This window comes from Melospiza melodia, chromosome 4 (genome assembly GCF_035770615.1).
Source record: "Melospiza melodia melodia isolate bMelMel2 chromosome 4, bMelMel2.pri, whole genome shotgun sequence".
Lineage (NCBI taxonomy): Eukaryota > Metazoa > Chordata > Aves > Passeriformes > Passerellidae > Melospiza > Melospiza melodia.
Genome location: NC_086197.1, coordinates 81,724,352 through 81,752,202, shown reverse-complemented (window position 1 = coordinate 81,752,202; position 27,851 = coordinate 81,724,352). Strand labels below are relative to the sequence as shown.

At 39.0% G+C, this 27,851-nt stretch overlaps 1 protein-coding gene across 1 annotated transcript; it reads left to right on the top strand.

Moving 5' to 3' along the window:
• The first annotated feature begins 182 nt into the window (after positions 1–182).
• On the top strand, positions 183–26,229 carry AASS (aminoadipate-semialdehyde synthase). The gene is made up of 24 exons (XM_063155358.1): positions 183–613; positions 1,690–1,866; positions 2,493–2,577; positions 3,320–3,387; positions 3,499–3,645; positions 4,635–4,713; positions 4,795–4,922; positions 5,088–5,236; positions 6,411–6,533; positions 6,677–6,788; positions 7,314–7,373; positions 7,467–7,534; positions 11,260–11,381; positions 13,594–13,723; positions 14,580–14,690; positions 15,970–16,078; positions 16,440–16,580; positions 18,414–18,581; positions 20,687–20,782; positions 22,386–22,501; positions 22,681–22,769; positions 23,095–23,271; positions 23,709–23,850; positions 24,548–26,229. Exons 1-23 carry the CDS (start codon positions 272–274, stop codon positions 23,825–23,827), a joined length of 2,916 nt encoding a protein of 971 aa, XP_063011428.1. The 5' UTR covers positions 183–271; the 3' UTR covers positions 23,828–23,850; positions 24,548–26,229.
• The last annotated feature ends 1,622 nt before the right edge of the window (positions 26,230–27,851 follow it).

The window sequence follows — 27,851 nt, the reverse complement described above, 5'->3', positions numbered from 1 at the left end:
AGTTCTGACTGTTCTTGATGCCAGTTTTGATGGTCTTTGCCTGGTTTATGGTGGCAAATGAATATAATTGGAAAATTTAAGTTTCCAGAATTCTTTTTAAGCCCTGCAGTTAAAAGTAGCTGCATAGAACACATTAAAACCCTTCCTTTACAGTAATCAAAACAATTACTAAAATTGAAAATTTGTCTCTAAAGACACGTCATCAGACCAAGATGCAACAAAATTCACTGAAATCGAATTCATGTCTCACAACAGTATGAAGAACTAGAGTATGAAGTGTCTGGTTTGTGTTTTACAGCAGATGCTAGAGGAGACCAGAACTTTTGTACCAACAGTGTCTGAATTGAGTGTGTACCTGTATTGTTTTATTACTTTGTCTTTGCTGCCATCAGGCTTTACCATGCTCCGAGCCTTTAGTCACACAGAGGGTAGGTGTGTGCTGCACCACGCTAAGCGCTGGCAGCACCGTAAGTCCGTGCTGGCCATCAGGAGGGAGGATGTCAATGCATGGGAGAGAAGAGCTCCTCTGGCACCAAAGCACGTTAAGGAGTTGACAAAGATGGGATACAAGGTCTTGGTGCAGCCATCAAACCGGAGAGCCATCCATGAAAAGGTGAGGTCCCATTTGGAGACACAAGCAAAATCATAGTGCAGTTGTTAACCATAGTACAGGAAAAATAATATTCAAAGGCTATTCATGAGGAAACATATAAACCCCCCAGAAACATGTAAATTTTGCTGCTGAATGAGGAGTTGTGCTAGTGGAAAGGAAAGGGAATAGTTCTATTACCCTTGTAATGTAATCTTGGCATCATGGTGGTTTTTTGGAGTTGTTTTTATTAGTTTCATGTCCTGTCATTACTCTCCCTGGAAGTTCTAGGTTCTCTTGAAATAGAAGCTTGGGAATTTCTTTAAAATTGGTGTTTTTGTCTTCTGTTTGTGAGAATGCAAGAACTCTTAGAAACACTATTTTTTAAAAGAGCAGGAAAGATGAATCTGGTGAATTCCACTCTTGCTTCAAACCTATTCCTCATGTGAAATGAGGAGATTTTTCTTTAATGCTGTGAGCTTCAGGACAGAGAGCTTTTACAATTTTTGTAGCAGCAGTAGTACTCTGCTGTAAGATAACTGAGAAAACAGATGCAAATTGAAACAAAACTTGGGAATTAGTCATTACTTGCAGATACCACCTTTTAATTAAGACACAATGCTTTTTTCATCAAAGTGCAGATCATACTATTGCATTTCCTTAGAAATTGCTCATCAGCTTGGACTTGCACGTGCACAATTTTATAAAATTGCATGTTACCAGTCTTCATATTTTTGAATTTTTCAGATTTCTCTAAACTTATTTCCAAGTCTTTGAATATCTTACAAAATGTTCATTATTGCAATGCTGCAAGATGTTTCAAATTTAGTTAAATATCCTTTTTGTAGTCTGTAAATGTAAGATGAAGTACTTGACTCACACAAATACATAATTTGGCCTTGTATAATAGGATAATAGCATGGTAATTCAATTTGATAGTTGATACCTCTTTATCAAAGAATTTTGTGAATGTATCACATGCAGTAGCTTGTTTCTGCTTGGTAGAATTATTTATTTTTCCTCTGTTCTAGATGCTAATATGCTGAGATCTGATTAAGAAAAAACACAGAAAAATTTTCTTTGATTTTTCTCTTTCATAGGAGTACATCAAAGCAGGTGCCATTATTCAAGAAGATATTTCTGAGGCTTCACTGATAATAGGTGTGAAGAGACCTCCAGAGGACAAATTAATCCCAAAAAAGAACTATGCCTTCTTCTCTCACACTATTAAAGCCCAAGAGGCAAACATGCCCCTTTTGGATGAGATCTTAAAACAGGTAAATTATGTCATGTTGAAGATCATTGTCAATTAACATGGGATGGAAAATGAACTTAATGCTTGATTATGATCAAGAGCTTGCTGCCTAGTATGGTTACTTCCAGCAGACATATTTGTAAACGAGGCTAACGAGGACAGTTTTCAGTAACTTTTCCTGAAACTGAGTATTTCTTGCTCAGAGGATCTTGTGTTTGCAGTGTTACTCTCTTCATGTGCATGAGACAGATAAGTTGTGAGCATGGTGTGCTCAAGGGAGGCTCTTTCTCTCTGAGCACAAAGAGTTGGGAAGTTACTAAGCTGGAGTGCAGTCTGAGGAAAGCAGTTCATGCAGAAATGAGCAGCCTCTTGCCAGAGGATGTGAATGGGCCTGCAGCAGCTGGAATGGCACATTGGGGAGCCCTGTGCAAAGAGGGCATGGGCAGTGCAGACACTCTTTCAAACAAGAGTTCAGTGCTGCTGTCACGTTTTTATTTTTATACTTTATCTTCTTACCGTATATAAACCCATCAGACTCTATCAATAAAGAATGACAAAGGCATGTGAAAAGGTAGTTCCTGGGAGAGCAACGTGCCACAGACTGCATTCACTGAAAGTTTTAATACTCAGTTTGCTGTGTATTTTCAGGAAATTCGACTGTTTGACTATGAAAAAATGGTTGATCATAAAGGAATGCGAGTTGTGGCCTTTGGAAAGTGGGCTGGTGTAGCAGGTATAGTGTATAAAGTAAAGGCAGGCTTGCAACAAGTGACTTCCTGTAATACTTCTGGTTGTCTGTCCTTCCTGGAAGTTGAGGCTTGCAATGTGTTTTTAACTGCATTTTGAATTCTCGCTTTTAACAGCTTTTTTCCATTCTGGTTTGTGCCTCCTGCTTTCATGAGACAACATGTCAAGTAGTCATGTGGATTCCTGACAAATCTAATATTTTATGCTGTTGTCTTGAAGTCCTGTTTGTCCATTGAACTATCTGGAGCAGACTAAATATCAAGAGATCAACTGATTAGGCTTTTGATAAAAAAGAGGCTGCTGTCAGTCCCAAGAGCTTGAACAATATCTGTTTGTCACTGTTTGCATTTAATCTGATTCTTGTATGGCGTGGTTCTCATTTCTTTCTACTGAACTTTAACACTGTTTCTTCAGGAGACTCTTTTATTTCCTTCTTTGGAATCCGGTGATGTGGATACACCTCATAAAAGGATATCTGAATATTAAATGGTGCCTTAATGCATAATGGGCCAAGAGCAAGTTTAAGGTCATGGACTGCTATTAATTTTCTCCTTCTCTGATTTTATGTAGACTTTCTTTAGAAGTAAAGTATTAATATAAAAACATGGGAAAAATACCTGGGATTATTTGAGGCTTCAGTCAATCTCTGCAATTTCTAACTATGCATTTTTGTAATTAAGACTGATGGACTGATGGCCCTATTTTCTATTTTTTTTTTTTAACAACAGGAATGATCAACATTCTGCATGGATTGGGTTTGCGATTTTTAGCTCTGGGTCATCACACTCCCTTCATGGTAAGAGTATTTTTAATGTATTTTTCTTTAGTTAAATAAATTTTGGAATCTGCTAGTTATCTGTATTTGAATATAGAGAATATCTTGATGGATCTGTGCCTTTGATTTCAGCACATTGGGATGGCACATAACTACAGGAATAGCAGTCAGGCTGTGCAGGCAGTTCGGGATGCCGGGTATGAAATTTCTCTGGGACTGATGCCAAAGTCAGTGGGGCCCTTAACATTTGTGTTTACGGGCACTGGTAATGTTTCTAAGGTAAGAATTGTCTTCAAAATGAAATGCTATATAATTGTTAATAGAAATTCTTGGCATTTGATCTCTATCAGGTTAAATGGGTTGATGGGTTCATTTTGTTTGCTTGAGCTTCACATTTTCCTTTGCCAGTAACAATTTTTAACTACCACAAACTAAGATGTTTAATATGAGGTCGTGCCTAACCAGGCTGACGTGCTAACTTCTTATCAATGAACATGGATTAAATCTTACTGATTCTCTCTCCTTTCCATCCTGCATGATTTCTCTCCCCCTCTCTCTACACTGTTGACTCTGTGCTCACAAGGTAAATTAATCACTCCATTAAAGTATGGAGGAAAGAATTATTTTTTCCAACGCCTGCTGAGTTTTTATGTCTGGATATTGTTGGCTTGGCTTACAAGTTCTTGACTTTAGGGCTATTTTTTGTGACATAGGGAAAAGACTTACCCCTGGTTTTGGCAATAACTATCAGTTAACAAGGCTCCAGCTATAAAACAAAATCACTGCCTGCATAAATGTGTTCATTCTAGCCAAAAGGATGATGTGTCTGAAAATCTTCTGGTTGTGATCGTACCTCATTGGGGAAGTCATCTTGTAGTTCCTGGCTTTTAGAACAGCCTGGTTGATGAGGAGTGGCTTCAGGGATCTTTCCTAAAGAGAAACTGTTCCTCAGAGTGGCAGCAAAACCCTCTTGTGACTGAGTTGAGGTTTCATGCTCAGCCATTAGAAATAAGAACCAGGCACTGGATTGTGGTTTAGGCATTTTGTGGTAGTGGGGAATGATGTAAATTCCTTGCACATAATGCCCAAGCTGCTTAGTTTTGGCTAAGCAGGAGTATGTGTGAAACAATGTGTACATCTCTGGAGCTGTTCTCTGGCAGGGCTGTCAAATTGTGTGTGAAATTTTATATTTGTTTTCAAACACCAAGTGAGCAGTGTTACATGACATTTATGGTCTGCTTATTCTAAATCCTTCTTTGTGATTTCAGGGTGCTCAAGAAATGTTCAGTGCTCTCCCATGTGAGTTTGTGGAGCCCCACGAGTTAAAGGAAGTTTCCAGATCGGGAGGTATGCAGTGACAATAGTGATTAAAAACACTGAAATCCTTTTTGTCCAAGTATAAGAGCTGATTTTTCTTTTTTACTTCAGACCTCAGGAAAGTCTATGGAACAGTGCTAAGTCGTCACCATCATCTTGTGAGGAAACGTGATGGACAGTATGATCCAGCAGACTATGATAAACATCCAGAAAATTACATTTCTCGCTTTCACATTGATGTGAGCATCTTTTCTGTTCTTTTATGAGGGGTTTTCTACAGAGTGTTTGTACTTACTACACTTTTGCATATTCATCATTTGAGAGAGCATTAACCTAAAATGCTGGACCAGGTCCTTCTTGAAGTACTAGGTGAAAACATCAGGCATCTGTAACTTTCCCTGCAGGTTGCACCCTACACAACTTGTTTAATTAATGGCATATACTGGGAACAGAATAGTCCTCGCTTGCTGAGTCGGCAGGACACTCAGAAGCTGCTGGTGCCTGTTAAATCTGCTACTGGTGCAACGGATGGCTGTCCTGAATTACCCCACAGGTAAGGCACTCATTTCACTTGTAACAATTTTGCAGCACGATGATTAACTTGTAATGCTAGGTAGTTTCATCTCAGTACATAGTAAATAATTCTGTTTATTTTACATTGTTCCTGTGGCATGTTTTACAGTGCCCCATTGGTTTCACTCTTGTTCTTTTGTGCTTTGCAGTCCTATTTTCACAGTTTGGAGTTTTTGAAAACATTACAGTAGAAATGATTAGCAGGCATCAGCTGTCTTTCTGCAGAGGTAGTTCTGCCACTGATTTTCATACAGAATCTCATACAAACAAAAGTGTAGTATTTGGGAATGTACCTGCTGCACCAGTATTGGGAGAAGTTTCTATGCCTGAGCAGAGTTTCAGGGAAAGTTCTTCCTACCCTGTCATTTGGCATGTACAAGTTCAATAACTGTTCTTTAGCACCTCTTATTTCTGCAGCAGGTACTGGAAATGCTTCACAGCCCTGAATAGTTTTAAGGATAGAATGTAGGGGGCAAATCAAGGGTTAGTCTCCTTTCAGTGGGGATGGGAGCTACCCTTTGTCTCATAGCCCTGACACAGATTTGGGGAGGACATGAAAATACATCCTAGTGAGGAGTCAGCTCTTTGTCTCTTCTCTGCCAGCTCTTGACACCTTTCTTTCTCTCACATGACAAATAAAGAGTTGAAGAGTTAACCTTCAGTGGAGCCAGAGGCTGTGCATTAGGCCAATGAATGCTCCACCTGCACCTGCTCTCTGTGAACTGGTAGGAGGCAGCTGCTTCTTCAGGCTTCCCTTTAGGATGGGAAGTTAGTTTAATGCAGGACTGCATAGGCATGGCCTGAGGGAATTGGTAGATGGAAAATGAATGGGAGGTGTTGGCCACACATGGCATAGAGAGAAAATATCATGGGTGAATGGATTCTGTCAGTCTTTCCATGAAACTAGATGCTCTTGATAGGAATTCAAACCTGATGACTACAGGAGGGCCAAATTTCCATTATATTTCTGGATACCATTTTTTGTGTTTTGTTGACTTCTAAATTGGCTGAGATGAAGAAGGCTACAAGTTGCATAGATCTTCTCACATTTCTTTTATCTCCTGTTCACTTGTGACCTTTAATACCTGTGTTTCTTAGTAATTTGTATAATGCTCTCTTTGTATAATGCTGCCTTTTTATTTTAATTGCTTTAGGCTTCTGGCCATATGTGACATTTCAGCAGATACTGGAGGATCTATAGAATTTATGACTGAGTGTACAACAATTGACAACCCCTTCTGTATGTATGATGCTGACCAGCATATTACTCATGACAGGTGGGAGAGCCCTTACTTTGTACTGTTTTCCATTGGAACTTATAGAGTGAAACATTGAATTGAAAAAATCTGTAACACTTGTGAAAGGTGATGCCTTTCAGGTAGTAAGAGGTAGTTTAGAAGAGCTGTTTTCTCTCTTTCAGTGTTGAAGGCTCGGGGATTCTGATGTGTTCCATTGACAATCTGCCAGCTCAGCTTCCTATAGAAGCAACAGAGTACTTTGGGGATATGCTTTTCCCTTATATTGAAGAGATGGTAAGAGCTTATGTGTCCGACAGGAAGGTAAAAGGCTCAGAATTTGGTCTGCTTGTTTGTTGCTTTTCTGGTCTCCTGTATACATTCAAAAGGAATCTGCTGTAGAACATAACTGACTTTGTACTTCAGAAAAAGAAAAAAAACTTTTGAAGTCTTGAGGCAATCCTTTGAAAAGGAAACATGTGAACGAGACATGAGTGACCTGGATGTCTCAGGGATTTGTCAAGAACACTTTCTGTAGGCAGAAAACAGGCTCTGGCAGGTAATTCATTGCTTCTGGACCCTGCACCAGATGTAAACATCCGATTTTCTTGGGCACTCAACAATCCCTCACAGTCAGACTGCTGTTCGAATTCCTGTATTTTCCTAAAAGTCAAGTGATGCTGATTGCAGCCATAAGTATTTCAAATATACAAGATATTGATATTGTTGCATGCATTTAAATGTTGCTCAAAATCTTCATGTTTTACTTTGAGAAATATTTGATAATAAAATGACCTGATTTGAAATAACTTATCTCCACAGCTGGTATCAGAAGGCTCAGAACCTCTTGAGAAACAGAATTACTCGCCTGTTGTTCGAGATGTAAGTTTTGCAATTTTGCACCCTTCTTGTCTTCCTCTGCTTTGAAATATACAGACACATAAAGCCCTCAAAATCTGTTTCATATGTTTCCAGGCAGTGATTGCATCCAATGGCTCACTGACACCTAAGTATCAATATATCCAGAAACTGAGAGAGAGCAGGTAATGTAGGCTCTTGAAATTTATTTGATTCAGGATTTAAAAAGCCACCCTGTCTGCATTCTGTCTCCCCTTTTACATTCACTTATTCTTGTGTCTTGGTGGAATGCATCTATGCTGCACTGTATCTAAATGTCTACCAGGTTGATGGTCTTATTTCTTCATGCACATTGCCTAAATCATTAACATGTGTTGTTAGTAACTTACATTGAAGTTGACAAAGTGGTCATTTTTCTCTGTCTTGCATTATGAAAACTGTTTTACCAGAGGCAGAGAACAGCCACATGCTAGATTTACTCTGTTACTCCTTGCCCTTTTGAAAAGGATGTAGCATACAGTCATTTAAAAGGAATGGCTGAAAGCAAAAGGCTCTTGAATATTCCTTGAATCTAGTTACTTCTTGTATGGCTCAAGTGCTGTGCTGTGTGGCATTGTTCTGTGGCTGGATGTATTGAGGAGACTCTGAGACTCTCAGACATTTTGTTATATTCATCACCTACAGCTTCAGCTACCACTTCCTCCCACCCTGTCACAGCAGTTATGTGCAGTGGTAGCCTAGGGTGAATTAAGATAACAAAAGTATAAATAACCTGTCCATCCCTTCCATTCCCCTTGCCCCCTTACTATTAACAAATATCTATAGTTTACACATGAAAAATGTTAATTTCACAGTAAGTGGGTTCATGTTCCTGGTCAGTGACAGCTACACTGTACATCTTACAAATATTTAATTTGGTCTGACCATAAGCACTGCATGCACTATGCACTAAAACCAGTGTGTTGACTTCTGCATCTCAAACCCCTCCAATTTTCTTTGGGACTTCTGGTTATGAACTTGTGCATGATGAACTATGGGTGAATTTTTCACACTAAGTAATGTGCTATTTGCCTCTCAGAGGCTTCAGCTCACAGTGATTTTTGTTATGTGCTCTTCGATAGTTGTGCCCTTCGAGAGGCTGTCTCAATAATAATTTTTTTTATTCATCACACAGTGCAAGGATCTGATATTTTTTTATCTTCCTCCCTAATCACTTGCATGGTCATTTGTGAACTGCCATGGAGACTTAATTTCCAAGCGTGGTTTTTTTGGGTAGATTTTTGATATTTCTGCAGATCTGTGTGCTGCATGTGATGTTCATTTGTTCAGTGGTGTTGTTAACTTAGCTGTCAGAAAAGCAGCACCTGCTAACAATACTGTCATTTATTTTGCAAACTTCAGAGGTGATGCAAGTGAAAGAAGGGTTTTAGTGCTTAGGGTGTGATGGTTTAGATAGAGATGCGCTCTTGTTCAGGCCCTATGGGAATTATGTGGCTTGTTTCCTCTCTAGAAAAGTATTACGCTACATCTAGTTTAGTTTCTGAGGGTTCTATTTAGACTAATTGCTAATACTCCTTCAAGTCTGTGAACATTTCAGATGTAGGACAGCCAGACTGTATGAGCTGAACTGTCTTGGGTGCCATTAGATTTGCCAAACAAACTCATCTACATTTTTGCACCCTTACTTGCTTCTTAGCTCTTGCTGGTTTCTCACCCACAGCTGTAAAGGCACATCACATGAACAATGTAGATGTTATTTGTAACTGAATTATTAAAACTCATTTATAGAGAGTAGGCATAATCTGGAGCTGTGTAAATACTGTTCTCATGCTTGATGAGTCATTTGGCAGCTCAAGTTTTTGCCTGTCCTAGAGTAAACATACTGTATTTGATCCAAGTGTGACTTAATTCTATACACTAGAAAATATTTAGTAAATATGATAAGTTGGATTTCAAAATCCAGCTTGCTTTCATATAAGAACTTCTCCTTCATCAACACTCCAAGCTACCTACCACTTCAGTTCCCTAAAGCATGGATGGAGAGAAATTCTTCTCTTTCACTGCCCATAAGAGTACAGTTGTGGAAGATGTTCTGATAGGAGGAAGACAAGGAAAATCCTTGTATGTAATCCCTGCAATATAAAAGGATATCACAGGCTTAGGAGAATTTCTGTGAATGTATTAAATAATGATTTAACATTTTTTTAGAAATATCAAATCTGCAAAACTTTATGAAGGTCAAAATTTACAGTAATCTATAGTAATAATTTAGGTTAGAGAGTTGATACATTGGTACATACCATTCACATTTAATTATCTGAAAAGAATGACTTTTTAAAAAAGCTCTGAAATAGGAGTAAAGGAGGATGGAACATCTGAAATTTTGGAGAGTAATTCAAGCTTTACAGTACTGATACAGTAAGCTGGAATGTGCTTCAGACATATGATATAGATGCAGTTGGCATTGATTTAACTCTCTTCACTCACAGTAGTTTTTCAATGGTATTATTGGAGGCCTTGTGCCCCTAAAGATGGTCAGACACTTCCTGCCATGCTTTAGGTTGGGCAGTAGTGCTCTGGTTTGTCTTGCTATTAGGTGTTGCTCTGGCAGACTTCTACATCATCTGTCATTGTTATGGCCGTTCTTGAAATGAAAAATCACAACCAAAATACTGACTTTTGGCTGCCATGAGAAGCCTCAAAAACATCTGAACCAAATACTATTTAGTAGACATGTGGTTGGTCCTCTTCTGAGGTCAGCAGGTTTCAGCAGAGTGGACATAATCTTGTCAGCTACAGGTCAGGATTCTGTTTGAGGCATAATCTGCAATGCTGCTATAAACTCTTAGTGGACAGAGGGGAAACTGAGGATCTTGCTTAGATGCTTATGAAGATTCCCATGAGACTGTATCTTTGAAAGTCCGACCTATTGTTGACATTTATTTTCAGGGCATGGGATAAGAAAAGCCAAGCCTCAATCTCCTTTAATTAGATTAAACAGTAGGGCACTGAACAACTTTCTCAAAAATAAGAAGTGCTTTAAGAATTTTTTGTTTTGCTAAATAATTTTTATCTGTGTAGTCATATGTTAGACAGTTTCACAATCCTGATTTTACAACTTAGTGCAAATTTAACCTAAAGGGAAAACTAATTATAAACAGCCAAAATGCGTATTCCTGCTATGATTTCTGAGTTTCTGAGAGCATATTTAAACAACTGCTGAGTGCATAATTCTGTTGACAGAAAGAAATGCAAAATCTAATGTGAGTACATCATATATTGAAAGTCAACAGGAGATCAACTTAAATTTATTTATGAGAGTAGTAGTAGTTAGGTTGAAACACTGTGATGGTTTCCAAATCTGAGTCCTTGTCTGCAATAATGATTTCTTGGTTGGGCATTAACTTTTATTTGACTTTTATTGACTGTCATGTTTCTGTGATGGACTAATATGAACCTAGTATATTTACAGAAACATTCTTTCACCAGCATGATTTTGTGTCTTTTAAGAGTTACTGTGATGTAAAGGGAGCAAGGCAGAGCCTGGAATCCCTTTCTGACAGCCCAGCATGACATTGGTGGCCCTCAAGTTATCAGGTTACAGTAATTTGGCCATTGGGAAAAATACAACTGAGGAAAGTTTTGATGAACAGCTAGAAGAAATCAGAGAAGCAGTGGGAATGTTGATGGATTTGATCATGTTTATGTTGGAGGAATGGAACTAGAAGTTGTGCAGCAGAAGAATGGGAGCAGCACTAGATAGCCCTGGATTGGGGAGCTGGGTACTTGACTCTTGGTCTGAATAGAGCTTGTGCTTTGCAGACTTACTAAAACATACTTCTTCTGTTAAGCTGGGCAGATTACAGTTTCCTTCTGTGTGATTTTAAATTTTGCCTGTAACACCTTCTAGGGAGCAGGCTCAGTTACTGAAGATGAGTGGTGAGAAGAGAGTTTTATTGCTTGGATCTGGCTATGTTTCTGGCCCTGTGCTTGAATATCTCACTAGAGATTCCAACATTGGCATCACAGTTGGTATGTAAGAATTTGTTTTTATTACAGTATTATGTCTTACTGAAGCATGTGGCAGAACCCTTCTCATAAATAATAAATGGATGTGGTTCTGAGAAGAGATAAAGGAAATCTTTGTTATTGTGCACAGCAGAAAAGGATTTTGTAGCTTTGTGAGCACTTTCAACTTAAATAATTGATTTGAAAATGACATAGCCATGTTAGAAATTAACTGTGTGCATGTGTAACCTATAGGGAAATTGGAAGAATTTTTCCTTCTAACCCACTTCAGGCTCAGGATTGGTTTTGTAGATAGTCAGTCACTTTGTTGGTCTTTGGCTGTGTTTTCATCCTCACACAACAATAATATAAAAATGTTTTTATAGACATCTGTATGAGTTAATTAACTGCTTTCCTTAAAATGAGTGTCTTGATGGTAAAACTTCAGACTGACTTTCCCATGAGCACCAAATGCCTACTTGTTTATTCCTCTGTTTTGGTTTTATCTGTAGCATATTTCAGGCTGGGCATCTCAATAATTCTTTTTTGTACCCTTAATGATGACTTTACCCTGATTCTGGGACTTCAGATTTAAAACTCAGGCTCTATTGCCTTATTGCCTGAAAGATACTTTGCTGGCAAGTGGTTTCCCTTAGAACTTACAGTTTAATTGCTGTTGATTGTTGTTGTTATTGCATTGGTTTTCTTTTTTTTTGTCATGCAATTTTCATACTTGGCTCTTGGCTACTTTTCTACCCTTTATGGTGACAAGCATAGTACTTTTAACCCCTGGGAAAAGATTTACTGGGAGGAAGAGGGGAAATCTAGGAAAGCTGCACCCTTGTTGTGAGCACTGCCTGAGGTGGCGAAGAAGGAAGGATTACAGCAATGTGCAGTGCCCATCCCCTTGTCACTACACAGGTTCCATCCTCTCCCTGCTGTGCAGTAGCAGGAAGGGAAACCAGGTGAACTGGAAGATCTGTTTTGCCAGGCACTGAACAAACATAGCCTCTTATCTGGGTGGCTTAAAAACATGCAGTTTCTACAGCACACATGCACAAAAATAGCACAGAAGGAAAGGGACATGAAGATATTACTTGTTTAATGTTCTGATAGCAGGCAAGTAGGTGCAGAAAACAAAATGCACGTCCAAGTGCCATGTTTGGTTTGGTAGTGTTAGGCTACACCACTTCAAGTCCAGATGATGAAAACTTTAATTGGGAAACCTTCATGTAATCAAATTTTTTTTAGTTTGAATTTGTGGATGATTTTGCCTAGCTCTTTTCCTTCAGCACAATTTGATTTGTAGGGTATAGAGAAACACCTTCTGGTAATGTTTATTTCCCACTGACTGTGGAAAGGCCATAAGGGAATAAGGCCCTAACTCAGAGGCACAGATGCTTTTAATTCTCCATAACCTTGTGCCCTTCCTGCTGTCTTATTTGACTGTTCCTTTTTCCTGGCTGTGTTCTCTGGTTTGTGCTGGCAGCATGGTGAGCTGGAAAGGAAATTAGTCAGATGTAGCAAATACTCGTTGTGTTACTGTCGCTCTCTTTTTCAGTTCTGCTTTCCTTATAATGGTAAGTGCTGATGCCTTTTAATTCCCCAGGAGCTTGTGCCCCATGTGCTGTCTTCTTTGGCCACTCCTTTTTTGTTCTCTCTGGCTTGTGCTGATGAGCTGGAAGGGAAACCAGTCAAAAGTGGCAAATACTGGTGGTGTTAGTGGGGATCTCTTTCAGTTCTGCTTTCTTTATAATGGTAGTTAAGTGAGGGCAGGCAGAGACTGGGTTTATCCCATTTAGTTAAAATATGGTATTTGGGATTGGGAGGAATAAGCCATATGTAAATATTAAAAGTAGTCAGTTTGAACCTTTTGCTCACACTTGACCTAAGCTGAAGCTTATTGTTTCTATCTTTGTCATTTTTAAAATTGTGATTGATGTGAATTAGTTTTTGCTTTAAGCTATTAAACTGTTCTTGACTGTAAATTGGAATTCTATTGAAGTGTGTTGAAAGAGTTTCAAAATATTTCTTTTTAAACATGTGGAATGAGGGATTGAGTAAATTTTTCTGAACATATTTGTTTACTAAATGCCTGATTTTCCTTCAACTGTTAGTGAAGGAAAACATGCATGCAAATGTTTCTCTTTGGGAAATATGGCACAATTATACGTGGCTGTGCTTTAGACTTAGGTTCATCTGTAGGTAATGGTTTATTGTTTTATTTTTAAAACAGTATCTGTCATGAAGGAGCAACTTGAACAACTGACAGAGAAGTACAGAAATGTTACTCCAGTTCATATGGATGTCCTTAAGCATGAGGAAAAGCTGTCCTCTTTGGTGAAAAACCACGACCTTGTGATCAGGTTAGATTTCTGTGTAAAACATGATGGCTCAACCCTAAGTCATGCTGCATCTTTCCCTTAGCTGCTTGACCTAAATCAACACATAAACTTATTTTTAATGGCCAAGATTTGGGGTGGTATTTGTGTATGTAAGTAGTTGTAACTGGCTGCTGCCTTCTCATGTAGCAGGGCATCAGAACTTTAAAAGGGGTTTTGACTTCTTCAGAAGTGTTCATCAGTTAGGTGGATTTCCTTGTTAATGTGAAGGGCCAGTTGCATCCACAAGCTTATGTGTCTCTGGGATCAAATTTTCATGTTCACAAGAGGAGGCAAAATTCTGGCATCTTGGTAATTTCTTCTGAATATCCCATTAAGAAAGAACTCATTCCAGATATTGATACAGGGAAGGAACTTCATTGTCCTTGCCATTTTGTTTCTTTTGCCACAGCTGTCATGAATGTTGCTTCTGTTCTATGTAGAGCGTGCTTTTCACAAAGTAGTTCACCAAGATCTTTGTAATGCAAGCTTTCTCAAGGACAGTTTTGCATCTTCTAAACCTCCAGCATGCTTGTTTAGAAGATGTCTTTGGAAAGAGGTCAGTGGTTTGTGGTTCACAGAGAAGTGTGATGCTCTCTCAAGAATGACTTCCCTATTGTTCAGTGCCCTGTTCTGAGTGCATACAACAATGCTGTCCTGCTAGGGTACTGTTTCACTTCCATCGGTATGGAACTGCTCAGGGCAAGGCAGGTGTGACTGTTTTTTTGAGCTATTACTTGAGCTCTTTTGTAGGCATTCAAAAAACATTTGAGTGCCTTTCCAGTGACAAGATAAATAACTAGTTGAATTTTGATGTTGCATGATTCTCCTTCCTTTGTAGTTTGCTGCCTTATTCAGCACATCCTTTTGTTGCTAAGAAATGTATTGACCACAAAGTGAACTTGGTAACAGCCAGCTACTTAACACCAGCCATGAAAGAACTTCAGGAGAGGTAGGTGTGGAAGTAGAATCTCCCTGGTGTTGCTTCCTTCTTTAGTGTATTATCTGAATATTTTGTAGTCTGTTGCACCTGCAACACTTGTGAATTACTGCTTTCCAAATTCTTTCTGCTTCTCTTTCTGTGATGGAGGACCAAGTAACTTTCCCAAAGGTGCATGTTGCAATGAGTGCATACCACAACCTGGTTAGGCTAATGCTCTAAATAATGGAATTTATTTTTCTGCCTGCCTCATCCTATTTCATGTTAATGTGCCTTTTCCTCTTCCCTCAGACCTGTTAAGATGTTTGAGCTGGGCTGATATTCAAGCTGAGTAGCTGTACTGTCATATTCCACCAGCAAGCTTGTTCGTCATCCTTTGCCTTCCCGTAATAAAAACTCATTTCTTGGTTTATTGTATCTACACTTAATCTCCTTCATGCTCTTCTTTTGGATACCCCCACTGTATAATTTTCAAACTGGTGACAACTCTAACTAATGTTTCTGTTGTCCTACTAACTCTATGCTTGGAAGTTGTTTCGAGCATGATGCTTAATCTAGGTGCTCCTCTGAGTCACAGTATTGGAAAATCTGAAGTGCATTCAAGTGAAGAATTGTACATGCTGTGTCTTTACAAAAGATAAAACAGAAAAAGTAGACTGGTAGAGAATCTACCAGTGTAGATTCTAAGTGTTGCAGAAAGTGAGGGATATTTAGGGGCCTCTCCTACCATTCTTACTGAGAATATAGCATGCGCTCAGGAAAAAAGAATAAAAAGGACACTTCTCATTTGTCAAAAGACAAACTGATTTTGAAAATAAAATAAATCCTCAGTTTGTGGTGATATGTGAACTCCTCTGGGACTGTAGGCAACTGTTAAGAAAAAAAAACCCAAATACTTGTAATTTTGGATAGCAGGCTTTTTAGTCTCTCTTCCTTGTCGGAGCTCTTCAGGACAATTATGACTAGCTTTGTGCTGCTCTCTGCATTACTACCTTCCTGCATTATAGCACTGTCCAGGAGATTGTGGGATATGGAATAGCTGGTAGAAAATTCTTTTTCCACCAGCACCTAGGTGCAGAGAAGTAAGAGAAAAAAAAAAGGTTAGAAGGCTCTTAGATGGTTGTTACTTTTCAGGGTTTAATATCTGCTTTTGTTTATTCCCACTAGCTACAGACAGAGCCCAGAATTTCCTGTGTTGGGGAAGGTTCACTGGGCAGATTGGACAGATTTATGGAATAAAAGGCCAGCAATAGTGAATATTCTGATGGCTCTGTGTTTCTGTTATTTTTAGTGTAGAAGCTGCTGGTATTACAGTTGTCAGTGAAATGGGCTTGGATCCTGGTCTTGATCACATGTTGGCGATGGAATGTATTGACAAGGCGAAAGAAGTCGGTGCTACGGTAAGGTTGGTGGGGAGTGTGTAATTCTGCCAAGATTATGTTAGTAAAGTTCTTCTAACACCATGCAGGTTTGAGCTTGTCACTGACGTGTAACAGACTCTGGACATTTTACTTTTTCTGATGCTTTGAATTTCATAGCTACTAACTCACTTGGTGAGAACATCAACTAAGATGGCCCTGCCCCAGTGTATCTTTTCCTCTCCCTTATGGGCAGTGCCTGTAGTTTTTCCCTCCCCAGTGTAGATCCTTCTCATCTCACCATTTGAGGAAAACCAGAAATTTTAAGAACTGATGGGTACATCTCTATGCATCCTGATATATTTTCTCTTCGCTGTTTCTTTCCTGTGGATAAATCTGACAGGTTATATCGTACACCTCTTTCTGCGGCGGCCTGCCAGCTCCAGAGCACTCTGACAATCCTCTGAGGTACAAGTTCAGCTGGAGTCCACAAGGAGTGCTGCTGAATACAGTTCAGTCTGCTACGTATTTAAAAGATGGAGAGGTGAAGTAATGGGAAAATTTTCATTTAAAAACAGATAAAAACTGTGGTATTTGGCTAAGGAAGGGACTGGGACTTGTAAGATGCTGCATTTACTTTCAAGCTGGTGGCAGCCAGTTGCCTAAGCCAGTTGCATAAATCACTTAGGACTATGGAGCATGATGATATCTAGCTGCTGCTAGCTTAACACTTACTTACTATGTGGAAACTGGTGGCCAGGAAGGAATTTATTCTAAAGACAAAAGCAATGGATTGGAGTTGATTTTTCTGGACACAACTTCCATTCCTGTTGGATGTTGCTTTTGCTATTTAATTGCCCTGTCTTTCATCCTGTGAAACAAAGGTGGGAATGCTTGTCTATCTAGTTGTGTTAATAAATCAAATAGCTTCATTTTGTACTTGCACAATGGATAGTAGAACTCTGGATTCCTTTCTCTTTTGGTGCAATGTGTAATACCAATAACCCGCTGAGTGGGTTTTGTGAAATGCTTTTTGGTCTGTTTCATGGAAGCTCTGTTTTGCTGTTTGTGCAGGAGTCATTAGACTTAACCTTACAAATGTCACTGCTTCTGTGTTGTGTAAACATTGTAATTGATTTGTGCAAAGCTATTGCAAGCCATTATCACATTTCTGCTTTCCAGCACTATCTATTTCCACTGTCACTTGCTCAGAGTAGTTACTGAAATTGTCAAGGAGACTGCCTTGTATAACCACTGCAAAGTTTAGCTAGTTACCTATGACATTTTGGTGCTCTACTCTTTTTATGGAAGTAAGAAAGGAGAAATGCAGGGATTGTATGTTGTTGGATCATTATTTAAAAAGCAATGAAGTATAAGTTTCAGATGAAAAAGGTTCTTGGAAAATGTTGAAATATTTCTATTTCTGATCTGGTTCACGAATTGCTAGGAGCAATTAGATCATGCATATGAATGAGTCATTATGCCAGCACTAGATGATCTTGTCAGTAAATTCTGCAATTTTCCCTCCTTGCCTCTAAATACTTATGTCTTTGACCATTGTGTGGGATTCTTTCACACACTTGTCTTGCCTGGCAAACACAAGAGTATCTTTTGGCATTGCTGCAGGCTTCACTGCTTGAGTATTTCTTCTATAAGTAAACCTTGGCCCTTTGCTCAGAAGTCAGAAAACGAGTTTGTATTGATGCTACATAGCAGATCTGGGCTTTAGCTGCTTGAAGGAAACAGGATTCAGGGCTGTGGTTGGGAAGAGAGTGGTAAGAGAACTACTCACCCATTTTGGAGTTTTTTTTTTTTTTCCTTCCGTGGTGCTTTGTAGCTTCAAGTAAAGGCACACATGGGCAGTAATTTTATATCCATGTGATACCACTTGATTTATTTTAATATTTTTTTAAAAAATGAACAAGCATCCATCATTTTCTTTATATCTGCTTTCTCTCCCATATAAAAACTACCAAACAAAACCTAAACAAGATAATAAATTATTTGACCAAAAAACAGACAGCTCATGGGTAGAATCTCCCATCACACTGGTGCAGTTAGAAACATGCTCCAAAATGGCCTTAATGTAAGTGAAATGGGAACCTGCCATTTTAATATAAGTGCAGCAGGAACCAACTGTGTGTGAGAAGAAAATGGCTTGTTTTAGCCCTTTGATGGCTGACACATTGCATGCTCTTCCTGCACCAGGTATGATTAAATGGCTTGGGCAACTGCTTTATTTAGATTGGGCCTTTGTTTGCACTTGAATGCCAAACTTGTTTTTCCTGCTTTTGAGCATACTTTATCTTTTCTGTTCTAAAATAAGTTGAATACAACTGCACAAAAATAATATTTGCTGTTCTTTCACAAACTTTAGATTATCAATATTCCAGCTGGAGGAGCGTTACTGGATTCTGTTACTCCAATGGATTTTTTCCCAGGATTAAACCTTGAAGGTTTTCCCAACAGAGACAGTACAAAATATGCAGAGCCATATGGTATTCAGACAGCTCGTACTTTACTGAGAGGCACCTTAAGATACAAAGTAAGTTGTTGGTGTTAGTATTAGTAATTATTGTTTTCCTCAAGAGATGAATGTTGCAATTTCAATAAAAATGTGTATTTAAGCCTTTTATAGGTTTGCACTTGCTGTTTATGAGCTCCCTATTATCCCAGTTGAGACAATTCAAAGCAGTTATTTTTTTTTTAATGTAACTTTACTTGGTGTATTTAACAGGTATTTGCTGCAAAATGGAAAAATAATTTTATTTGTTTTAGACAGTTGGCCAGTTCTCTTGCATAGTCTGTGTTTCCTCTTTTTATACTGGCTCTGTATCTGGTGTCAGATCAATAGAAGATTTAAAAAAATTAAATTATTCTGTTTTCATATATTCCCATGGAAAACACAGTGTAAAAATATTACAGAAAATTATGATTTTCCATTAATCTGAGAAGTTTTTCATTAAGTAACTAATAATCTTAAATTTGAGAAGCTTTATAATTTTGGTCAGCTAAGTAAAATGTTGAGAGATAAATGTGCTTCCCTTCTAATTGATCGAGTCTTTTCCTTTAATTTGTTAAATGTTCAATGCAGAATCAAAATGTTTTGATGTTTTTCTGTCAGATTTTTTTTATTTTTTTCAGTCAATATACATTAAGATGGAATAAACCTAGAACCATATTGAAGGTTTGAAAAAGCTTTTATGGATGTTGTGTTATGTCTGTTAAGGTTTATGCTAGGGTTCAAGTTGTTGTTATTTGTCCATAGCCTGAGGAAGTTGTATGTCCTTTTTGTCTTAATTCCTCTGTTGCAATACAACAGGATTTTTTCTTTATTTCTGGGAGGGAAGCTTGCTTAGATGAAGGCATGGAAGAAGGAAGGCCAATATGGGGGAAAAAGGGTTATAAATTGCAATAGCTCTCTTTCTGTCAGTCTAGATACAATCTCTTTTTCAGAAGAGATTGTAAAAATATGTGGGACATGTCTGTCTCATAATGGAATCCTAATATGGCAATATCCATTCCATTTGGTGCCTGGTAAAACTTTCTTCTTTAGTATGGGCTCGTGCAAGGAACTGCAGAAGTGTCAGGGTGCCATGCCAGGTGGATGTCAGTGCCCTGCAGGAATGCTGCTCCTGTGGTTTGTGCTGTTCCCTTATCCCACAGCAGGGCCAGCACTTTGGGCTGGGCTGGGGTTGGCAGGGCTTGGGGAAGGGTTGCCATACCTGTGCCTGCACAGAGTACTGAGCAGGACAGAAGTTAGTGTTGTCCCTTTGCATGTGCTGCTGTGCTGCAGAGCAGGAGCCAGTCTGTTCACCGAGGAGCCAATCATCTCCTAAAAGTGCCTTTTAGAGATTAAGTTTAGATAGCTAATGGAGTCAGTTTAAAAGAGGTGTCATACAGAAGGATCTCACTGCAAGGCCATCTGAGCTGATAACATAGTGCTCCTAATAAGTGACTCTTAATTAGTCTTCTTTCAGGGTGCTTTATTTCCTCCATTCTGCCTTTTTTGTGTTTCTAGTCACTTGCATGTAAGTGCTCTCAGGTATTCAGCAGCTGTGTGGGAATGTTAATGGGATACAAACTGAAGTAAGCAGAAATCAGTCGAGACTCCTTTTAGTGTGCAGCCTAATGCAACCTTTGCAGTTCCTTTTAAACCATTCTGCTTTGTCTGTCTGATATTCCTGAAGATGAAAAGTAAGCACACAGGATTCTTACCTTTAAAAGCAGTCCATGTGATGTCCACACGATCCCAGTGGTGTGAACTGGGTGAGCAGAGTTCAGCCTTGTGCTCTGTGTATTCAGTAGCTTGTTTATGGGCCAGCTGGCTGATACAGCCCTGCAGTGATGGGCTGGGATTTCAACCAGTGCTGGCCAGCTGAGCCCTTTGATCTCAGCAACCAATGGTACTTGCCATGGAAGTATTGATGACAGAATAAAGCATTAAAAAAAAGTATTGAAAAGTGGGGAAGGGTGGAGAGGGGCTGGGGAAGACCCTGCTCTGTGGCAGTAACCTCACTGACAGCAGGTTATTGTGCCTGGCTTCCCAGGGAACAATGATAGTTATGTCTCTCACTGCATTCAAACCAAGGAGAAATACCTCAGTTTCAAGCAATTAATATATTTAATGGTGTTATTCTTTTATTTCAGGGGTACTCCAGAACCATGGGGGGCTTTGTAAAACTAGGATTAATTAACCCAGACCCTTATCCTTTGCTAAGCTCAACTACACCACCTCTAACCTGGGTGAGTTACTCTGCTTACTCTGCCTTCTTTCCTCTGGTTTATTGATGGTTTTCTTATTGCTAGACTTGGGTGTACTTAGCAATGAGAATCTTCTATTGCATCCCGATCTTTTATTTTTTTTTTTCCTGGAAATTTGGAGAACTTTCTTCAGCAGGAATGGAATAAGGTGCTGGAACAGGTTGGGGCGTCTGACATTGGAGGCTTTCAGGCCTCAGCTAGGCAAAGCCATGGCCATATTTTTATGAATTGTCTTATGCTTTTTGTTAGTCACAGTCTAGTCCTCAGTGCTCAGAGTTTGCAGTGTCCAAATTACTACTGGCTCATGATTGTCAGTGTAAAAGTATTTTTCAGGGCATCAAGAAGTAAGAGCTTGTGCATAAAGGATATTGATGTTTTTTTCTATTGAAATTCTGTACAAGCATTTTTTAGATCTTCTGTTATGCATCTTTTCTGTCTTGATTTTGGGTGCCTTACTTCATCTTTATCTCAGCCAAGACATGACTCTGATGTGCTGCTCTTACATTTGGCAATCAGAATTTTTGTTTTCTCTGTAGAGACTGGGTATTTCATATTTCAGTATGGGGTGGAAAGAGCTGAAGAATGTCTTGAGTGTTCTCAGAACCAAGAAAGCAGAAGGTGAGGAGGCCACAGTCTTGCTTGTCTCTGACTAACATTTAGTATTGGGAAGATGAGCAAACTCCAGGAGTTTTTGGGTGGCCATATAGGAATTACTTTTTTTTTTCCTTTTTTAATTTTTTTTAAATTTTGTGATAATTTTTTGTCTACTTTCAGTTTTAGAGTTGATAGTTTCAAGTTTTCTTTGCAAAGACAACTGGAATTTCCCGTTCTTCTAGCCTCAGTGAATAAGTATAAAGTGTTATGTAATCTGTAAAAATAGCTATAAACTCATTATTCTCACTGCAAACATTTAGCAATGCTTTTACATCTACTCTGTCAAAGTAGAAGAGAAAGGCTAACATGAGCTTGTAGACTCTGCAGTTCTTGCTTATTTCGTATGTTGCTCATAGTTCTTTTCATTATCCACCTTGCTGTGAATGAAGCAAGCAATAATTAGCATCTAGGTGGCACAGAATGGCCTTCAGATATGCACAAGTATCATGAGAAATCTCTTTGGTAACACTCACAGGATTTTGCCAGAGCTTTGTTCATCTTGTTGGTCTGTTTCCTTCCTTTTGAAAAGGACATTCTCCATTTCTACACCAACTGAAAGATATCCTATCTCTAAATTTTCACTCTGTCATTTTCCAGGGGGCTTCTCTTTCATCCTAATATTCTCCTAATGTTCCTTCTTTATGCAGGTTTCTATGGTCTTTCTTTGCTGCCAGAGGAAGGGATAAGACTAAAATATGGGGGGAAGCAGTGGAGAGGTGGGGTACAAAGTCTTTTAGGAAAAGATAAACTCTATTTTCACCTATTGTGATTGAAATTCTCAGACTTTCTCACTTTCCCAGTTCACATAAGCTGACTTCTCTGAAGTCCTGGATTTTAACTGATCTTAGTAGAGTAGTTGTTTCTCAAAACCTTGATTGAGATGGAGTAGGAACAGATGTCAGACCTTCATGAACCTTTTGTTTTCAAACAGAAAGAGCTCATGTGCAAACTGGTTGGAATTAAGTCACCTGCTGAGCACCATGTTCTTAAAGAAGCTGTATTTAGCAAACTGGACAAGGACAAAAGTCAGCTGGAAGCAGTGGAATGGTAAAATGTTCCAATGATTTTGAAAGTTTAAAAATTAAAAAAAAGAAATGTTTGCAATTCTAGCCATTTTGGTTCATGTTATCACTGTTAAACTGGTATGCTGAACAACTGGAAATTGAAAAAATGAGATGAAACTGCTGGTAGGCAATGATGTAAGACTTCCTCATTTCTTGTGCCAGGTTAGGTTTATTGGGAGATGAACCGGTTCCAGCAGCAGATTCCATTGTAGGGGCTCTTGCAAAGCACATGGAGATGAAGCTGCCCTTTGGTATGTGAAAAATTCTTTTTCATGGGTTTGAATGGAACAAGGGCAATATCTTTTATTAGCCTTAATTGGATTAGTTTGCTCACCTTCATTAATAAACCTTCTTGATAGGTTTTTTTATGTATTGTGATGTTCCCTACCTCCCCAATTTATCCTTTTCTTTTCCTGCTACACTTTTAGTTTGATCTTAGTGTTCTGTCCTTCTCTGTTGCCTTCAGTCACTTCCCTGATATACATGCTGTGTGTGTGTAGTGCCTGGCTATTCAGGAACCTCATCTTGATGTGACTGAAATACAAGTAATGGATAGTTTGTGTGCTTTTCTCTTAGGCACTGGAGAGAGAGATATGATTGTTATGAGAAGTGAAATAGGTCTCAGGCATCCTTCTGGCCATTTGGAAGACAAATTTATTGATCTGGTTGTCTATGGGGACAACAAAGGATATTCTGCAATGGCTAAAACAGTAGGATACCCTGCAGCCATAGCTGCTAAAATGGTTCTAGATGGTAAGTGGCTATTCCAACTTCAGTAACAGAATTTCAGTCCTCTTTATCTTCCTGCCTGTAGAAAGTAAATACATAGTGTCTCTTAAGTACATTTATGTGTATTTTTTTAATTTGTCAGATGCTTCCTGTCTGCTGTACAGCAATTTTTTATCTGCATGTTTGGATGTTCAGTGACAACTCTTAATTTACTGCTTAATCCACAAAGATCTTTTAAGTCCTTTAATATGAAATGTTACACTAGTATAGACAAAACCTTTAGCATGATACATTATATTTGATGATGTGACAGGGCTGAATGACTCAGCAGCTCCCTGCACCTCGATCTGGCTGTGTCCAGCACAGCAACCCCCACAAAAACCCCTCTGTGAAGCTGCCAAAGCTTTCTCAAATAAACCTGGTAGAGGACTAACACTGTTTTTTTAATGCCTTTATTTCAGGTGAAATAACTGCTAAAGGCATGGTCATACCTTTGACAAAGAATGTTTATGGGCCAATACTTGAACGTGTTCGGGCAGAAGGCATTATGTACAGTACTCGCAGCATTATCAAACAGTAACTGAAAGCAGTGGATTTAAGCAGGTTTTGGCTTTTTTTGGTTCCCCCGCCTCCCCTTTTAGAATCTCAGTTGGACCAGCTAAAGGCAGCACCTGCCATTTCATAGGCAAATGTTGCCTTTGGTAAAAGCTGCCACCAGGCTTGATGCAGAAACTGTCAGTACTCACAGGTTGTGATATTTTCCTCTTAAAATTGTTAAGCTTTCATGTACATGTTTCAGCATCAATCAGATCTTTCCTTATATCCTTTCTAAAATATCTCAGAAGGTTTTTGTTTTTCGTTATTAGGGTTTATCTTCTAAGTGTATAGGGTTATTATTGCGACAAATTTAAGCTGAAAGAAAAATCTATTAGTGGATTATTTTGTGGTGGAAAAGTCTGGGTAATGAACTCCATTGATGAAGTTTAATTGTTCATGTGGTAAAAATTATTTTTCAGAAAAATGGAGATGGACATGATACTTAAATTCTAAGTCAGGTTGTCCCTTTCACTTCAGCAGTATTCATGAATGTTTTCACAATAACAATATGCAAAAAATAGTTTAGAAATTCTGCACTACTAGCAAATAAGTTCCTGTTACATCTTGAAAATGTTCAGTTCTTAAATATTTGAAACCTAGATCTTAATATTTTTAATCACTTCATAATGAATGTAAATTTAAATTTATTGGAGGAGGAAGAAAATTTAAAGCAGGCTTCCCCCCATACCCTTTCTTGTTCCAGAGTGGAAGCTGGTTGCAGTATATTGAAATACCTGCTGTTACGTGTTGCCTTGTGCTGTGGAGAGAGCACATTAACATTTAGCTCTGCAGCTGCGAGGGGCAGTCTGAAATACAACACAGTTACTGTGCTTAGAAGATGCTCCAAATGACATGTTTACTCTTCCCACTTACACTGTGTGCCTCATCCAAGTTAAGTACTGTTACAAAGGGAATACATTGTGTAGTATATGCAGCTTTGGAATGCACTAGGTTTAGAGGTTTAAATTGCCACTTTTTGAGTTAGCTCCTGTTGTGCTAGCATGGTTTTGAAGCGCTCACTTGGGAACCTATGCCTACTACTCAGTACTGTGTCACTTTAGCCTGATGGAGTTTGCCAGCTCATTTGCTGCTGAGCGCTCTGCTGTCACATGTGTCAGCCCTGCTCTAGCTGCAGTTTAGCCACGTCAGTCCACAACTGAACTTTAGCCCAAGTGCAGGTTCTCCTTAACATAGTACCAATTGCATCCTTTCGTTTCAGGCCTGCTTCTGTGGCTTTTGCTTAGGGATTTCTATACCACCTTGAAACTAAGCATGGCTTAAACTTCACCAGTCAGGTCTGTGAGGTGCAGTGCTGTGGGCAGGTTGTATTTGCACTGGTACCTGTGCACCTGCCTAGAGCTTCCCTTTTCTAAAGCTGAACACTGATGCAGGAAGCTGTCTGCTTTCAGCTTCGCTCACAAATGCACTTTGCTGATAAATGCCTTTTCCTTCCTGAGAACCAATGCTGTAATCACAGTTCCAAGAGGCTGGAATTCCAGATGTTGTTTTGCACGGTAGGAAAAGCAGCCATAACAGTAATTCAAGTTTTGATCTTCAGGTTTTGCTGCTCAGGATTTGGATTTTCTCTGTGCAGATGCAATGAAGTAGCAGCTGCTAGGGAGTTAGCTGAAAGGAGCCAAAGGGAGAATGAAGGGCAGGTGTTACTGTGAAAGGGAAGGACTTTTTCTACTGAACCAATGCTTTTTTAATGTAATGTCAAATTTGGATTCTGTTACAGTTCCATGCATATATCACACAAATTCCTGTCTCCACCGAGTTCTTTTCCTTCCCACTGACCTTACAGGCTGTTGGTCTGTTGTGTGGCTGGTAGATGCAGCTGGGGTAAGGATGGAGCCTGCAATGTTCTGCTCTCTGCTGCCTCCTCCTTCTCCAGGTAGACTAATGGCCTACAACTAAGGGTTAAGTTATGTTTGTACCTGCTGGTCCCTTCCAGTCCAGTGCTTGGTGGGACCAGGATTTTACTTGAGAATTCTGTCCCCTCCCTTAGCCCACAAATACACAACCACAGAGTTGTTCCTCTGTATATATGCATGCACCATACTTGCTTTTCTGCCTTGGAAATGCAGTATGGGATGAAAATCAGATTTTTTTACAAATATCTAATATTTTTGGAGCACTAAAGAATGAGAACTCCAGTGTTTTCATCAAGAAACACAGCTACTATTTTTGAAACATTTTATATTGCAGTATATTTCTAATTCCTAGTGCAATGCTGCATTTTGTTTTCTATGTTTAGACTCAAATGAATTTATTGCTCATCTTTTTGTATGAAGATTATACTTCTCGGTTCTCTTTGCATATTACTGGAAAGATAATTTTATCTTATACATGAGATTGCTTGAAAAATAAATCTGAACTCCTTTGTTTTGTTGTCATGTCGTCTTTACAGTCTAATGATAGTATGTACCTGAATGGGATTTTGTTTTTCACATAGATGGTTACATTGAAAGGATGCCTACACATGGACTTTTCTATCTGCATACTTCTTGCTAGATTCACAGGAGAAGAATCTTCAAGGATTGTTTAAACATGCCCATCTATATATTTATATACACATAAATAAATGCAGATAGATAGGTATGTCTGTATCTAGATAATTTTCAGCTATAATCCAAATAAATCTTTTTTTTTCCCAGCATGTTTTGATCTTGGGCACAAGGACAGCTACTGAAGTGGTAAGCTGCAGAACAGTAGATGTGTGATATCTCCCTGTGCCCCAGGAAAGCATGGAACCTTGGTGTCTCACAGCCTGTCTCAGCTTGAGGACCTTGCTCAGCTGAACACATTGCTTCTGCTATCACTGTGCTGAAAGGCTTTTAAACTCTTTGTTCACATCAGGCTTCAAGGAACAGATTGTTTCACTGTGTGTCTCTCATTTTTTCATTTTGGAGTTTATGCTAATGCCAGATCTTCATGACATATAAAATCACAGTTTCTTTTTGAGATGAAGGTGCTTGAGCCCCATTACCCTCAGACTGGCTTCTTTGCCTCTGTGTTTCATACTCTCTCAGCCCCAGATTTTCCTACAGGTGAGAATTATATCCCTTGGAGGGACTGGAGTACAAAAGTGACACTGCTGGAAAAGGGTGTAAGCTCATAGCAAAATAGCTGTTTATGGGAGGGGAAAAAATGGGCTCTAGTGGTTGTGATTAGGCTGGAAAACTAAGAAGACAGAGAGAGAAAAATTCAGCTGTGAGTGTCTAGCAAAATTTATCAGGGCAAATCAGACCATCTCAAATACATTCCTACTAACCTAGTGTGTACAGGTGGTGACTTTCCAGAAACAAAGAAACTAATTCCGTAAGCCATAAGAATTCCATAAGAGGGTTTTTTTCCTCCTGACTTGTTTAGGCTTCAAAAAGAAAGAATGCAATTTGAAATGGAGGGGAGTCAGACACGATGTGGCTAAATAATGTGACAGACACTTCTCTTCCTTCTTGTGCCTTTGAAACCCTACTCCAGCAAAGCACAAACCTGTGAGAAGTGGATGGCCAGACATAGGCCTTGCTGCAGGGAAGTAGTGAAAACTAAGGCTGTGACCTATGATACCTCAGACCTAGGGGAGCAGTGGGGCCTTTGTTTCTGCTTTTAATCCCAACAAGACAATATTGCTCCTCTCCTTCCCAGCTGTGCTTTGTTTATGCTTCAGAATGAGAGAGAAAGGAGTTTAACTTTGCTAAACTCACCTTGCAGTTAGCATTTACCACAGAGAATTTCAACCTGTCTGAAATTACTCACATTATCCTAGGACACAGCAAAGAATTGTAAAGCCAGGCAAAGCATTGTGATAAAACATTGCTAGCAAGTTTTGTCAACTGATTTTTGAAGTCCAACAATTTTTTGAAGTCTTTATCTGATTTGTTGTTGTACTTATAGTGATGAGTTTTTATGACTTCTGTTCACCACTTACTGCTGATCCTTGTAAAGCTTTTCCATAGGTATCAAATCTCTAAATCACAATCACTAAAAAGTTGGTGATAGTAAAT

Excerpts from the sequence above, each read along its gene's own strand:
- AASS (XM_063155358.1), top strand. The coding sequence starts at position 272 with ATGAAGTGTCTGGTTTGTGTTTTACAGCAGATGCTAGAGGAGACCAGA. Across the intron at positions 1,867-2,492 it reads TGGATGAGATCTTAAAACAG|GAAATTCGACTGTTTGACTA; the intron begins GTAAATTATGTC and ends GTGTATTTTCAG. Across the intron at positions 3,646-4,634 it reads GCACTGGTAATGTTTCTAAG|GGTGCTCAAGAAATGTTCAG; the intron begins GTAAGAATTGTC and ends TTGTGATTTCAG.